This window comes from Perca flavescens, chromosome 20, assembly GCF_004354835.1.
Source record: "Perca flavescens isolate YP-PL-M2 chromosome 20, PFLA_1.0, whole genome shotgun sequence".
NCBI lineage: Eukaryota > Metazoa > Chordata > Actinopteri > Perciformes > Percidae > Perca > Perca flavescens.
Genome location: NC_041350.1, coordinates 12,134,169 through 12,149,000, shown reverse-complemented (window position 1 = coordinate 12,149,000; position 14,832 = coordinate 12,134,169). Strand labels below are relative to the sequence as shown.

Below are 14,832 nucleotides of genomic sequence, written 5' to 3'. Positions count from 1 at the left end.
TAATACTTCAAAATGATTAAATATCCAGACTGATAACACATGTACTCTATATGTTTCTGAAAATGCTAATACTATCGCTCCAGATTCTTGAACATACAACCCAGAATTCCCACTTAAACTTGACAGTGAGGGGCTACAGAGAAGACAGTCTCATTTTCACCAACACCACTACACTCAGCTTCAGCCCCAGGAATGTCTCCATCTTCATTCAAACCGACAGGTCACGCTACCAACCAGGCAACACCGTCAAAGCCAGAATTGTGTCTGTACAGTTAGATAACCATCCATACAAAGGCAGCGTGGATATCTCTGTACAGGTAGGTCTCTGTCTCCTGTGTGAAAGAACAAAGCCAGAAGAGTTGAATGGATTTTAGCCAGGTATTGTGTGGTATTGTGTGGTGGTGGGAAGTTTGACTGACATTCTTTTTGTCACGCACAGGATCCCAGTGGGAACGTTGTCCACAGGTGGGAGTCCACAGGGAATCTGGGGATTGTGTTGCAGGAATTCACTTTATCCCAGACGCCTCCTCTTGGACAGTGGGCCATCACAACTACAGTGAATGTAGGGTTGAAATGTAGAAATGTCTTAACCTTTTGTGTAGCATGCTGTTATAAAGACTGCTGTTTTAATTGAATAAAACATTTTACCTCCCATCCTCTTCCCTACAGGGTGTGATTGATGAGAGAGCATTCATTGTTGAGCATTACGGTAATAGGTCTATCAAGTTCTTTGCAATGATATTTTTTAGCCATCAGTTTAACATTCTTATTTGTTCAATACTTTGGTCTATAACCAAATACCTGCACAACTAAAGACATTCCCATCAGCATTAGCTGTACTTTGTTTTGTGCTAATCAGCAAATACCATGCTACCACGATAAGCTAAGATGATGAAACACTGGAAACATCCTCTAAACACCAACATGTTAGCATAGTCATTGTGAGCATGTTAGCATGCAGATGTTGGCATTTAGCTTAAAAACACTGCTGTTCCTAAGTACAACCCATAGGTACATATTCAGAGAGCCGCTAGCATGGCTGTAAACTCTTAGTCTTGTTTGTATGTAAATTTACTTACATGCCTAATTTACATCCCATCATTTTGCTGACTGCTGTTGCAGACCATCCTCACTTTGAAGTGCTGTTCAAGACACCTTCACAGATCCTCGTTGGAGAGGACATCTCAGGATCAGTGATAGCTCTGTGAGTTTGGAGATTTTCTCATGCAAATCAATAAAATCACATTTACGTATATGTTGAGCAAGTATACATTGGTATACTTTTGTCACCTCCTCCATCTAGTTACCCTAGTGGAAAACCTGTACAGGGAACACTAGCTGTCACTGTGGCGTTTGTTAGGCACAATACATCGTCCCGATTCATGCTAACGCAAACTAAAGAGGTGAGTTTTTTTTGCCCCTGTAGTTTTATGAAAGAATTAACACTACAAGTAGACTATCTGTGCTTATAGCCAGCATTTTTAGTTAAAGTACCTACATACTTCACACCATTGGTTGACTTTTGACCACTGCTTTCAGATCTATGGGTCAACACAGTTTTTCTTCAGCCTAGATCAGCTTCAAGGCAATAGCAGCCTTGTGCACATTACTGCCCGTGTTACTGACAACTCCACAGGTGGGATATATTGTGGAACTATGTTTATTTCAGCATCTCAGTTGCATCTTCAAGCCATTCTGTTACATCATTTCTTGTCTTCCAAGGATTTAGAGTGAACAAAACAGTTGAAGTCCACCTCATGACGAACACATTCCAGCTCACTTTCCATGATTTTCCATCCACACTAAAGCCATCTTTACACTTCTCTACAAAAGTGAGTGAATTATTACTATTCTGTTTATTCCACATCTATTTTAAACCTTTATTTCCATGAGCTGACTACCGTCTTTGCTTCTACTCCACAGCTAAGGATCTCTAGATATGACAGAAAGCCGCTCGGCTCACAGGATCAAATGCACTCTGCTGTGATTGAAGTCACTCAGAGATCATCCACGACAAATTCTGAAACTACAACTATGACACTTCCTGTGCCTCAGGACGGGAACATCCACATTCAATTTGAATTACAGGATCAAGTAGGGCTGCTTTTTATTCGGGTGAGTATTTTGATTTGCAGTAGGCTACCTGGAATGTTGGTCCTCCGGGAGAAGCAGTGTTCAGCGGTTTTGTTGTATGTAAGATGAGGAGTTTCCGTACAGAAGGATTACACATGTTAGAAAGTGACCCCTGGACCTGTAAACTTAGGTAGAGTGTAAGATTCTAAAACAGATTTAGTTACTATTTTTCAGAGAAATAAATGTAGCTCAAATGATTATTTTTGTTCATATTTTCTGTATCTTGTGTTTATATTCAGGCAAGATTCCAATCAAGTGAGGAGACTCTGACTGTCTTCAACAACCATTCCTCTCCTAGTGGCTCATATATTCAGATTTCCCCAGTCGACACCTTACCTGCAAAGGTATCTCTAAACATATATTTAGTACTTTGCGGTATATTAAAAAAAAAGGAATAATACAGCAAACATGCTAAATTGATGTGGTTTATTATGCAACCAAGACGTAATTCACATAACATGATTAACTTTTTAGATTGGATTGCCTCTTCAGCTAGAAGTGCAGAGCACCTTTCAACCAACTACGCTTCACTTTGTGGTATGTTTGGTCAAATATATCAAATGATGCATTTCAACTTGCCATTTTTTTTCTATTCTGCAATAATAACATGAACAGTGCAGAACTTGTATAACTTAGTGTGCTCATTGATTGCAGTGAAGGTGATCCATTTCTCCCATTTTCTAGGAAAGGTCTCCTCCTTATTCCTCAGGAAAACATCAGTTTGTCTATCCCATACTGTATATATCTCTTACTAGCTCCATCCATTTTATACCGGTTTTTAATTATTGTTGTGTTGTGGGCAACCACTAGAATTTTACAGAGATACAGGGGGTTTCTCAATACTACTTCCTAGGGCTGGGTATCTCTTACAATTACGATATCAATACCCTTAAAGTGATACCCCACCAATGGAGAACTTCATTTGATACCTTTTTTTTTCTCCTACTTCATTCGATACCCATCATGTGAATGGAAGCATCTTGGCACACTGAACTGCCAATTCCGTCAAAACACACCGCACACGACTTTACCACACCACAAACTGTATGGGTTATAGTTACTGTGGTAGTGAGCCAATCGCACTTCATTAAATCTAAGAATACTTACGGTGAATGGCTGTGAGAAAGACCATACAAATAGTCTTTTTTTCTAGATCTGGTTACAAAAGGGTCGAATGCAGGTATTGTTTGACTAGAGAAGTTTTGATACAACTGGGGCACGTTCCATCTCACAACGGTGCGCACCATTTTGCTATGGTTTCCGTTTTGGAACGACATGTTTCCTCGGAATTGTGTGAAACGCTGTGCAACGGCATTGAGATACGTTTTCTCTCGTTTGGTGGGTGTGTCTTTTGTTTATTGGCTGTGTCACAGGTGATACCCAATCAGCAGAGACATGTATGTAAAAAATTTAATAAATAAAAAGGCACAGTGCTTGCACAAAAGGGTGTTCAACGCACTCCCGTTTCAGTTTAAAAAAAATATGTTGCTACATTTTAAAGGGGCTGAACGTGGCCCAGGGTTATTCAGGTTGATACCTTAAAAGGTATTGGGTACCGATACCACGCCCTATTTCCTGTTTTATCAATCCAAGACAAAACATCCTTTATCCTGTCTTGAGGAGTCAAGTAATCTAAAATGTGTCATAAGGTTAAACATACTGTGTATTGTCTAAATATATGTTCATATTCTCACAAGATGTGGGAAAGATTAGCATGTATGTGCCCACACAACCACCAACACTGCTGTTGAGTATGGATTATTTGTGATGTGATGAAAAAGCAAATTCCATTCTTCCAACCAAATTCACTCATTTCCCTGGAATTTGTACAGTAGATGTGTGTTGTGTTCTATATACCCTGACACAGTTTGGACTTTGTCTTTTTATTTGCCCCAACCAGTACATCAATCACTGTGGAGCCAGCAAAATTGTCCAATGTTTGGAGATGATGTTTTCATTTGGTATTACTATGCTAAAATATGCTACACAGAATGTAAAGATCATTATAAAAACACTTGGAGCGTCCTGTGCTTAGTTCTTTAAATGAAATGGTTGAAGAGGTGTGTGATTAAATTCAACCAACAAATACTTTTATTGTTGTACTTCCAGGTGAGTTCTAGAGGTCAAGTGGTGGCCGCTGGGACAAAGACTTCCTCCTCTTTTTCTCTGACTCCAACAGTGTCCTGGTCCCCTGAGGCCTGTGTCACTGTCTACTGCATCCTCCCTGATGGAGAAGTCACCAGCGACACAGCGCATATACCCATTAACCAACACGACTATGTACTTTTTTTTTCAATGCATTCTATCTTATAATTCTAATAAGTGCTTGATTCTTCCGGACATGCCTGTGATTGTTTGTGTGTGTGTTTGCTTTCCTCAGGTATCTCTAAGATGGAGCACTGACAAAGCCCAGCCAGGTGAGCAGGGATCGCTCACTGTGACTGCTCTTGATCCGAGATCCCAGGTAGGAATCGTGGTAATGGGGGTGCATGATGACGCTCCGCTGGCTGACCTCGACCTAAAAGCAGAGCAGGTATGACAACCCTTTTGCCAAAGCCTGAAGGTATAAAAGTGTATTTCTTTAGACAAAACAGCAACATATCCTCTCTGAAATTTAAACTCTTATGAACCTCCTTCAGAATGTCATCTGTTTGGATACTGTCAGATTTGCCTCATTTCTCTTTTGTCCATTTCATAGTTTAGTTACAAAGCACCAGTCTTCCCAGTCTCCTAATCTGTCGTAAAAACCTCCTGGACACACTTACCCCACTTATATACCGTATGGGCATTCAACCAGTTAGTCTGGATGTAACCCATCCGTCTGCTTTGTGAGGAGATGACTCCGCCGTTTCTAAGAGCTGGTAACTCTAGTGCGTTGGCCGCATGACCGGAGGGTTATTGATGCATGCAAGATGGAGGAAACAAAGCTTCACCACAGTGGGCTGTCTTAAGATGACCTTCTCTCATCTCAGAAGCACTGGCACCGTGTATTATGTCTGATAGAATAAACCGTCTCTGGCTCAGGTTTTTACATCACCTGTAGAGAGCTGACCTATATTTCACTGGCTGTTACACTATATGGCATGATCTGACAGTGGACCTCTCATGCTGGTTTACATCCCAAATAATGTTTATAGCTGTAATTTTATTATCATCTTCTTTGTGTCTCTCACACCACAGGAATGTAATATTTGGATGCTGACCAATGCCAGACTATATAAGCAACCTGATGGACCTAAATATGGTATGATAATAAATGACTCACTGAATCAATGTGAACCTTTTTTAATATAGTATCGTCTTTCTATTTTGAGCCCCCTCTTGTGGCCATTTAGCATATTGGATTGGTCCCAAGATCTCAATGCTACTGGATTTAATCTTCATTCTTCAGATATTTGCACACTCTGAGCTTCCTCTGATCTCTTCACTCTCTTCTTTTGGGTTTTCAGAAGGAGATGTCCTAATGGTTGAGAAGTACTGGAGCCAGTGGATGGATGCCACTGAATCCCTGCTGTGGTTAGACACTAATGTTAGGTCAGTGCTGAAATGTGCTAGAATGGGCAGGTGATTTAAATGAGTGATGAGTTTTGTCAAATATATAGGCACACTTCACTGCATACCCATATTTAGGACGAAACCTTGCAAAATGAATTCAGTGTTATACTTTTTCCATTGTTTCCATCAGTGATCCAACATGGACAAGTGAGAATATAACCGTGCCAGATGGCATTATGTCTTTGATAGCTGTTGCACTGGTGATGTCAGACAACCTGGGTTTGGGCTTCACTCTTGTGCCACAAAAGGTAACTAAATATTATCTACGTGCCTCTATGCTGTATATCAGTGATGCTTCTCAAATTTAGGGGTTATCTTTCCCGCAGCTTTTCTTATTTCCTCTTGCAAATAAAAGGTTGTGCTCCTTTGTCTGTACAGAAAATGAGACATGGGGAGTGATTTTTTACATTTGAGTTAAATTTTTCCCCTTGGTGTCCCACAGAAACACTGAAGCTTGAAGTGTTTTTGCCCACTTTCTATACGGTCTTGTAAACAAACAAACCAAAAACGTGGTGCCATTAAGAATTATAGCTTAATCCTGCTCCATAACTTTTAATATCCACTGCCAACAATGTTGGCCAATGTTGCTTTTGAATTGATTTAGGTTCTCTTATTCACAGTTGACTGTGTCCAAAGATTTTTCCTTGTCTCTGGATGTCCCATCATACCTCATCAGAGGGGAGGAAATAGTGCTGGAAGTGAACATCATCAACCATTTAGAGCATGACCTAGAGGTATGAAGGACTACATTTGTGGATTATTTCAGCTAAAATAGGACTGGTAAATCATCTGACATGTAAAGGATCACTTTTCTCTTTAGATACACCTCCAACAAACTCCCCTACTGATGATTTATTAGAATCTTTCAATAATCTGTCACTGTGTCATTTATGGCACACAGAAAATGTTAAATTCTTTGTTTTAAAGGATGTTTCTCTCCACAGGTCATTGTGCTGCTAGCACACAGTGAGGCCTTTGAGTTTGTTTTGGCAGACAAAGAGGATGTCTTGGTGGTAAATGCCCAAAAACTCACCTTAGGGAGTCATGTGTCTGCTTCCGCGCTCTTCCCTATAAGGCCTGTGGCTCTGGGCGAGATGGAAATATCTGTGGACGCTGTATCTGCGGAGGCCTCAGACAGCCTTGTTTGGAGAGTGCTTGGGAAGGTATGGTATGATGGAAACACTGGATAATATTATCCGTATGCATGTGATGTCCCAGGGAAGAAAAATTGTAGAAATGCTACGTGGCATATGGTTAATCCTATGATAACAGTGAATTACTTCCATGTTCCTGAAGCCTGAGGGAGTTCAACAGTCCTTCTCAGAGACTCTGTTCCTGGAGATGGCACCAGTGATACAGAACAGTTCCAGATCCGTCTCTTTCTCCTTTCCACCAGATGTGGTACCAGGCAGCCAGAGTGCCCATGTGGCATTGGTTGGTACGTACGTCAATAAATTTGTCCTCCCCGTTGTGCCAGAGGCAGTTCCATCTTAGTGCCCTTTATGCTTTTAGTCAATTAGGCATGTGTAATATGTGCCCGCATTTTCCTTTGTGTTATGATTATGAGCTTGGGTATATGTCCTGAAAACATTTAGGTACTGAATTTTGAAAAATGGAAACGATGGACATCAAACAGGAATGTTTATGGCTCGCAGATTCTGAACGGCTGTTTGGCTTGGCTCCATTCAGGTTGAGGGATGTTGGGCATTTGTCATGGTAGAAAGGCAAGCCTAAGTATTTTCCTCAGTTGGAGCCCAATTTGTGGTTTTTTACTTGTTGTGATAGTGAGCTTTATTAAACAACAAGCACATTTTTGTTTAATTTAGAGTTTTTGTCTCCAGTGTGGTTTTCGGCCCGTGATGGTGTTCTGTAGTTTCTTCTCCATTCTTCCATACAGTGTTACTTTAAGATACCTAATAGTAGTATGGGAAAGGTGGCAAAAGTTATAAATATTCACAGTTGTATACACTTTCCTTCCCCCTTTAGGTCTGTACAGTCTGAAACCTATTCAAGAACATGACGTGCAACAGTTAGATCCCTCATCCTACTCTTCTGTGTTGCTTTACACAGGTGATATCTTGGCAATGTCCATCAGCAACTTGGATTCTCTGGTTCAGATGCCTCTTGGATGTGGGGAGCAGAACATGATCCACTTTGCTCCGAGTATTTATGTTCTCCAGTACCTGGACAAGTCGATCCAGGACAATACGGAGATCAGGAACAGGGCTCTGGGCAAAATAATGGAAGGTAAGCATCCTTTACATGTGTCACTGACTTACAGTAAATGTGTGGAGAAGGTTATTTCATGTGAGCACATGAAATAATAACCTCCATGTAGATGTAATAGTTTTTTTTTTCTTTTAAAGATGCTTTATTGGATTAAGTAGCAAACTTGCTCTATTTTCTGCTTTAAGGATATCAGAGACAACTGTCCTACCAACAAGATGATGGATCATTCAGTGCTTTTGGAGCCGGCGACCCCTCTGGTAGCACGTGGTAGGTCACCAGTGTAATGGTAATGGTACACTTGTTGCAGGCATTTTTGCAAAGAGTCAGTAGTGTTACATAAATTGAGTACATTTATTAATTTAGAGGGTTAAAAGTAGGGGTCGACTGATACTGGTTTTTCAAGGCTGATACCAATTATTAGTAGTTAATGAAAATCTTTAAGTCAAAATTAAGATTTTGGAATGTTACAAACTCCAACACAAAACTTTGTTTAAATGCTTTAGCAATTACTTAATAAAAATTAGAAACTTTCAACATAATACACAGATACAAAGAGTCAGATAGTGTTGCAGGTGGGACATTAAGTCAGACTCAGTGGGGAGTGAAACCGAAGCAGAGGGACAGACACTTAACTTTATCGGTTATCGGGCAAATAAAACGCAGATACTGATAATCTGCAAACTGCCAAAAATGGCCCGATAATCGTCCAGAGCCAATAATTGGTCTTTCCCTAGTTAGAAGTGCTTTCATTTCTCTTCCTCTTATGCTTTTTCTCCTTTCTGTGGTCCCAGGTTGACAGCCTTCGTGCTGAGGTGCTTCCTCCAGGCTCAGCACTACATACAGGTAGACCAGAGTGTCCTGACCAGGGCCATGATTTGGCTCTTGAAACACCAGGGGCCCCAGGGAGAGTTCAGTGAGGTGGGCCCTTTGATCCACACAGAGATGCAGGGAGGACTGGATAATGGTCCAGTGGCACTCACTGCCTATGTACTGATAGCACTGATGGAGGACCAGAGCCACATGGTGAGTTAGGGGAACTTGTGTAAGTTTATGAGGGAAAAAAAGTCAGTTGACAATCATGATCTTTTGCTTGGTTCCTCTGTGTGAAGAATATGTACCTAGGGAATGTGTCCCTGGCCCAGAAGTACCTGGAGAACAAAGTGACCAGTGGAGTGGTCAGTAACTACAGCCTGTGTCTGGTGGCCTATGCTTTAGCTCTGGTCAATAGTCCTGTGGCTGTCACTGCCCTGACTGAGCTCAGCAGGAGAGCTGACTACAGAGGTAATTTAGTAAAGTTTGTTTTATCTTCAGGAATGTAAAAAAGTCACATATACTTTAATGCCTTCTTTGTCTTGTTGTTTATGGTTGATACCACAAACAGGTGCATTACGTCCTATAAAACTGCCTCTCTATGTAAATATCCTGGACGTATTTTGTTCCATTTTGACTTATCAGATGTTGGACTAAGAAAACTATTTTGGAGTTATAAATATGTGATGTTAAATGGTGAAAAAAACTTTGGATTAAACTGATATACATATATACAGTATATACTGTGTGTGTATATATATCTATATATATATATATATATTATATTATATTATATGCCACAACTCAATATTGATTGTTCCTTTTGATAACCAATGTAAATGGATGCTGCATGCCACATTTGGGATGACTAGAAGTCAGAGAGGAGTTTGCAAATGTTGAACACCACCAATGATTAAAGAACTACAGGACTTAATGTAAAACATGTTGCTGAAGCTACCCCTGGCTGCATTCAGACTGCAGGCAAAAGTGGCCTGTTATGGAGATGTATTACGTCTCAACACTTTGGTGTGTTTCGAGGCACTTTTTTGACCAGACTTTTTTTGGGAGACTGATCAGTCCAATTGCCTTTTTTGCCTTTACGGTCGCTATTGGGCAAGTGTGCGGAGTCAAACGTTTAGCTCCACCCACGTTGAGCCACTCCTCGATCTGTGTACTGCAGTGAGGGCTTACTCAACTTTTTTGCTTGTGTAGTAGGTGGGATTTCAACCCTATTATATCTACAAAATCTGAGAATTTAAAGTTCCTAAGATCAGATTTTTCCAGAAGAGAGCAAGAGCAGCAACAAGAAACAACAATGTTTCAGCATTTTGTGTGTGAATATAGGTTTTTAATTGTGCACCAAATTAACAGTATGTGTACACGCTTATATTGATTACACTGTCTGTCATTTTGTTCCAAAGATGAAGTCATGATGTGGACATCCTCAACTGGCCTGGAGTCACATGACGGGCAGCCGCGCTCGGCGCAGATCGAAATGGCCTCCTACGTGCTGCTGGCTTTTTATACGCATGGCAGCTTGGTGGAGGGCATTGTTCTCTTAAAATGGTTAAGCAAGCAGAGAAACCATCTAGGAGGCTTTGGAACGACACAGGTGCACCTGCTTTTGTTGCTCCAGAAACTAATATTTAACTATGCACCTGGAATAGGGCTGGGTACCGAATTTAATACTTTTTAGGCACCGACCGAATTGCCTCCTTAGTATTGAGCATCGAAAAATGCCTCGTCATTCAGTACCAAACTTCAATACCTAAGGAGTAAATCTCATCAGCGTCAGTGAGCCAATCAGCACACAGCATGCTTCTAACAACAACAAGAATTGTTTTTGTGATTGGCTGTCTAACGTTACACGTTGTAGAGACACGCAGGAAAATCTCTACATTACACAGAGACGGCTCACGTAGTAGGAGCTGAAACATAAATACAAATATTTGTGCCGTAATGTTGAAATGTCTTTTTGTTAAATTGGATTTTATAAAATTAGTATCAAAAAAAGTATCGTTCAGGAACCGGTATCAAAGTCACGGTATTGGTACCGGTTCTAGTATCGAACATTTTTGAATGATACCCAGCCCTAAGCTGGAAGTACAATAAGACCTGTTTGTTCAAAGTACATTTAAAACAAGCGCAAAATTGATTGTGAAAAAAAGCCACAAAAATATCCCACAATTCTGTGATCCAGATGTAGGTTTTGACCTGTTACCCTGTTTCTTCCTCAGGACACAGTAGTGGCCCTCCAGGCTCTGGCTTGTTTCTCTGCCATCAGTGGTTCCAATGCCATCAACCTCATGATCAACATATCTGCCCCAGGGTCTTCGTTTGTGTCACTATTTAACATTGACTCCACCACCTATCTGACGTATCAGAGCCAAAAGGTAATAGACCTGGGTGTAATCCCATGCTTGTCGCATGCCTGATATATTGGGGTATGTGTAGAGACCACGTGTCTCTACTGAGTATTTTCATCCTGGACTTTCTTTGTTTTCCTACTTTTACTTTATTTCTTAGATTAATGCTGACAAAGATCTAAACCTAAATATATACATGGAAGGAAGAGGATTTGCATTATTCCAGGTACAGTGTTACAATGTTCCTGTTTTTTGTGTGTCTGTGCTGTACTACTGTGCATTAATTCCATTACATGTATTAACTGTAAACTACAGATTATATTACAGTTTGCAGCTTTCACATGAATTCTGCTAAACCTATCCATGTTTAAGGAAAATGTGACACCCCGACTCCAGACATCCTCCCACGAAGCAGAAAGGCTTTCATACCTCCAACATATTTAAGTCAACATAAAAATGGTTTAACAACTGGAGCATGACCAGAATAAATTGATTGCAGCAGCTGTGCACGATAGCTTCACCCAGCACAATATACTGCATTGTAAATGCTAAACCAAACAGCGAAATGGAAATGTAGCATGATAATGGACTCCCAATTAACATCTGGAACACATACTGCAGATTGAAGTCCTGTCTGCGTTTGGTGTCTCCAGATAATATCACTCAGAGGAGGACTTTGGTGAAAGGTTAATCTTTTCACTACGTTCAATATTACAACCTGTTGTCTTCTTTTCCAGACCCCCCTCCTTCACATATCCTGTTTGTAATCTTCCGTGATTCAATACTTTAATGTTGAAGCAAAGACAGAGATTCAATCGTTATTTTATTTTTGCTTTATCGAATGGAGAGATTTCTGTAACAGATACTGCTTGTGTGACCTTGATGCATTTGCATTTATTCATCTACATTACAGTCTCGTATAAATCTCTTGCTGTGCTATCAGGCAGTACAGTACAACTTTAGCTCTTCACCACTTAATCAAAGTTTTTACTGCATGAATCCATCCAGATGAATGTCTTTTACAACCTGGAGAGCAAAGCCTTTTCACAGAACCTCCAGCAAGACAAGGAGGCTTTTTACTTAGATGTAAATGTTACTGAGGAAAGAGACAACAATCACATGCTGTTATCCATATGCACGGGGTAAGTACAACATATAAACCTATATGTCAAGTTAATTAAGTTTTCCTCCCTCGATTAAGTTGTCATGCATGTTAGGTAGCCTGCGAAACAGGGGACTAAAAACATATTTATCTTTGCTTTTGCCCTTTCTAGATTAAAGAATAATCAGATGGTGTCTCATACGGGCATGGTTATATTGGATGTCGGCATGCTCAGTGGTTTTAGTCTCTCTCCTGGAGCTGCTGCCCTAACAGATCTTATCAGGAAGGTGGAGATACTTCCCGAGAAAGTCATCCTCTACCTAGATTCGGTAAGTGTTTTCATCGTATCGTCATTTCATGTTCAGGCATGAGAAGTTTTATTTTGTCAAACCAGAACTAGAACAATCTTATTTGGTGGAGTCCAAGAAACAGGGCTGAAGACATTTTGACGAGCCCAAATCTGATTTTTTTTAAACTTTATATTTATGCTTTGTTTTTCTTCTCTCATACATTCTATTTCCCAACATGATGGTTTAAATGATGTCTGCCAAGAATATAATTCTTAATTACTAAATACATTTTATTTACTTTAATTGTATTCATCCATCGCATGAAAGCTGTTTAAATGTAATCTAGAAGTATCAGAATTAGCCATCAAAACCCATTATGTGTCATTTTTCGAATGCAAACTCCTCCTCGGGTCATTAAAACCCTCACACTCCTGGAAAACAAATACTGAGAACATGACCTCTGTGTCCACAGTGGTGGTAGCTGCCGTAAGAGTCCACAAAGAGTTTTCTTGTTAAGTACAATTTAAGGTGTATTAGAGGCGGAAAATAACATGAGGGCGATTGTAGTACCCTAGTACCCTTGTTGCTAACTGACAAGGGCAGTCTAGCTACAGGATATCTGTATCAGTATGTGATGTCATCACAGTGGCTATCTTATACCGTAGGTTGAGCTAGGCCAAGCTGACAAACCAAAGTATACAATATTTGCTTTTGTGAGGTTTTTTCTTATTTTTTGCACTTCTTACTGACTTCTCTCCTCCCACCACAAGCTTCTTAAATTAAAAGAACTTCTACATATTCACAAGATATGAAAGAATAAGATAAGCAAATGCTATAGCAAAGTGCCACATTCACTTTTCTGGTCCCATTTGCAGCTTAACAAATCCGAGGTTTGCATCAGACTTCCAGTCATCAGAGCCTACAAATTGGCCCGTGTACAGGATTCTGTCGTGCTGGTTTACGACTACTATGAACCCAGTGAGTACAGTTTCAGTGAGTCAGAGTCTGCTTTGCCAAGACCACTAAACATACTGGCCAGTATGATTTAACAGTGATATACACACAGTGTCATATACTGATTACCATAATACCATATGATTATTTCCCCTATCTCACAGCGAGAAAAGCAACAAGAACGTACAACTCAGATGCTCTGCATAACATGACCTCCTGCTTTTTCTGTGGTGAAAATTGTGATCGCTGTAGGCCAGGAATCACTATCACGGTGTCCTCCCCGCTGTTATCTCACTCTATAAGCAGCGCCACCTACAGCTTAATTTGCCTATTTCTTGGAGTCACAGATTTTTTTTTTCTTGTAGTCTAATTAGATTAAATTAGAGCTAAGATATAATTAATACGTAATGATATATGTTTAGCACGTACACACTTTATATGCACTGGGTGCCATTTCAAATGTTTTGTTATTTCTTGACTAGTGATTGTAATATTTAGACCCTGTTTGCATGCTGCTCTTTTGCTCTGTGCACGCACCTTTTACTATGTGATTCCTTTTGTATTATTTTTGGACAGAATGCGAATGAGAAAATACTGTCTTTGGAAACTAGAAAACAAATAAAAAAAATTCTCTACTTAGGTCATACAAACCTGCCATTCTCCATATCATTCCATGTGTTGACTGGAATAAAAAGAACTCCTGCACAGTTGGCAGCAAAACAAATGAAAATGATTTATTTCTCAGTACCACGTATCCTGTACTCGTGTTGGTATATAACTGTTCTGCTTGAGTGAACCAGACCTAACTGATTGGGTCAGTCACCTGTTTGGGTGTAAATATGGCACCAAGGAGGAAAATGCCCTGTCAGGTCATTTGAAGTGAGATGGAGTCTGCCGTCCCCCTCTGCCACGTCACGAAACTCTGAGCCAAAGGAATGCAGACTGACCCGCGGAGAGAACTCGCACATGTAAGTCATCACCGGAGAGTAATCAGGTTTGACGTTGCTGACGTATCATGAAATATGAATGCTATATGTGTAAGATTTCAGCCTACTGTGTTCAGTCCATGGCTTATTTCATTTTTGTACAACATAAACATTTCACACCATGTTCACCTGACCGTGATCAACAATCAATTATTTCACATTGACAGCATTTTACTTTGGAGGTAACAACAATATTGAAGTTTAGTCTCATGCGGCAATGGGAGGTTTGTTCTGTAGCCGAACATGACCTTTGACCTTGTTGGAGATAAGCTTCATTCTACCCATGTGCCTTTTTTTTTATTTAATTTTTTTTAAATGTGCTGTCTTGATGTGTTTTAATGGCAATGCATGTCTGGTTTTTATGTGTAAGGTGTTTTATAAGGCTCACGGAGCAAACAATTTCCCTC

The 14,832-nt window shown here is 40.2% G+C and overlaps 1 protein-coding gene across 1 annotated transcript; it reads left to right on the top strand.

Moving 5' to 3' along the window:
• The first annotated feature begins 1,079 nt into the window (after nucleotides 1-1,079).
• On the top strand, nucleotides 1,080-14,091 carry LOC114547100 (CD109 antigen). The gene is made up of 26 exons (XM_028566332.1): nucleotides 1,080-1,204; nucleotides 1,304-1,403; nucleotides 1,540-1,636; nucleotides 1,723-1,832; nucleotides 1,924-2,115; nucleotides 2,373-2,477; nucleotides 2,608-2,670; nucleotides 4,243-4,413; nucleotides 4,514-4,666; nucleotides 5,314-5,377; nucleotides 5,583-5,667; nucleotides 5,819-5,936; nucleotides 6,309-6,422; nucleotides 6,633-6,851; nucleotides 6,985-7,126; nucleotides 7,759-7,935; nucleotides 8,103-8,184; nucleotides 8,709-8,940; nucleotides 9,027-9,198; nucleotides 10,149-10,339; nucleotides 10,965-11,120; nucleotides 11,254-11,319; nucleotides 12,102-12,235; nucleotides 12,368-12,524; nucleotides 13,361-13,463; nucleotides 13,604-14,091. Exons 1-26 carry the CDS (start codon nucleotides 1,080-1,082, stop codon nucleotides 13,807-13,809), a joined length of 3,534 nt encoding a protein of 1,177 aa, XP_028422133.1. The 3' UTR covers nucleotides 13,810-14,091.
• The last annotated feature ends 741 nt before the right edge of the window (nucleotides 14,092-14,832 follow it).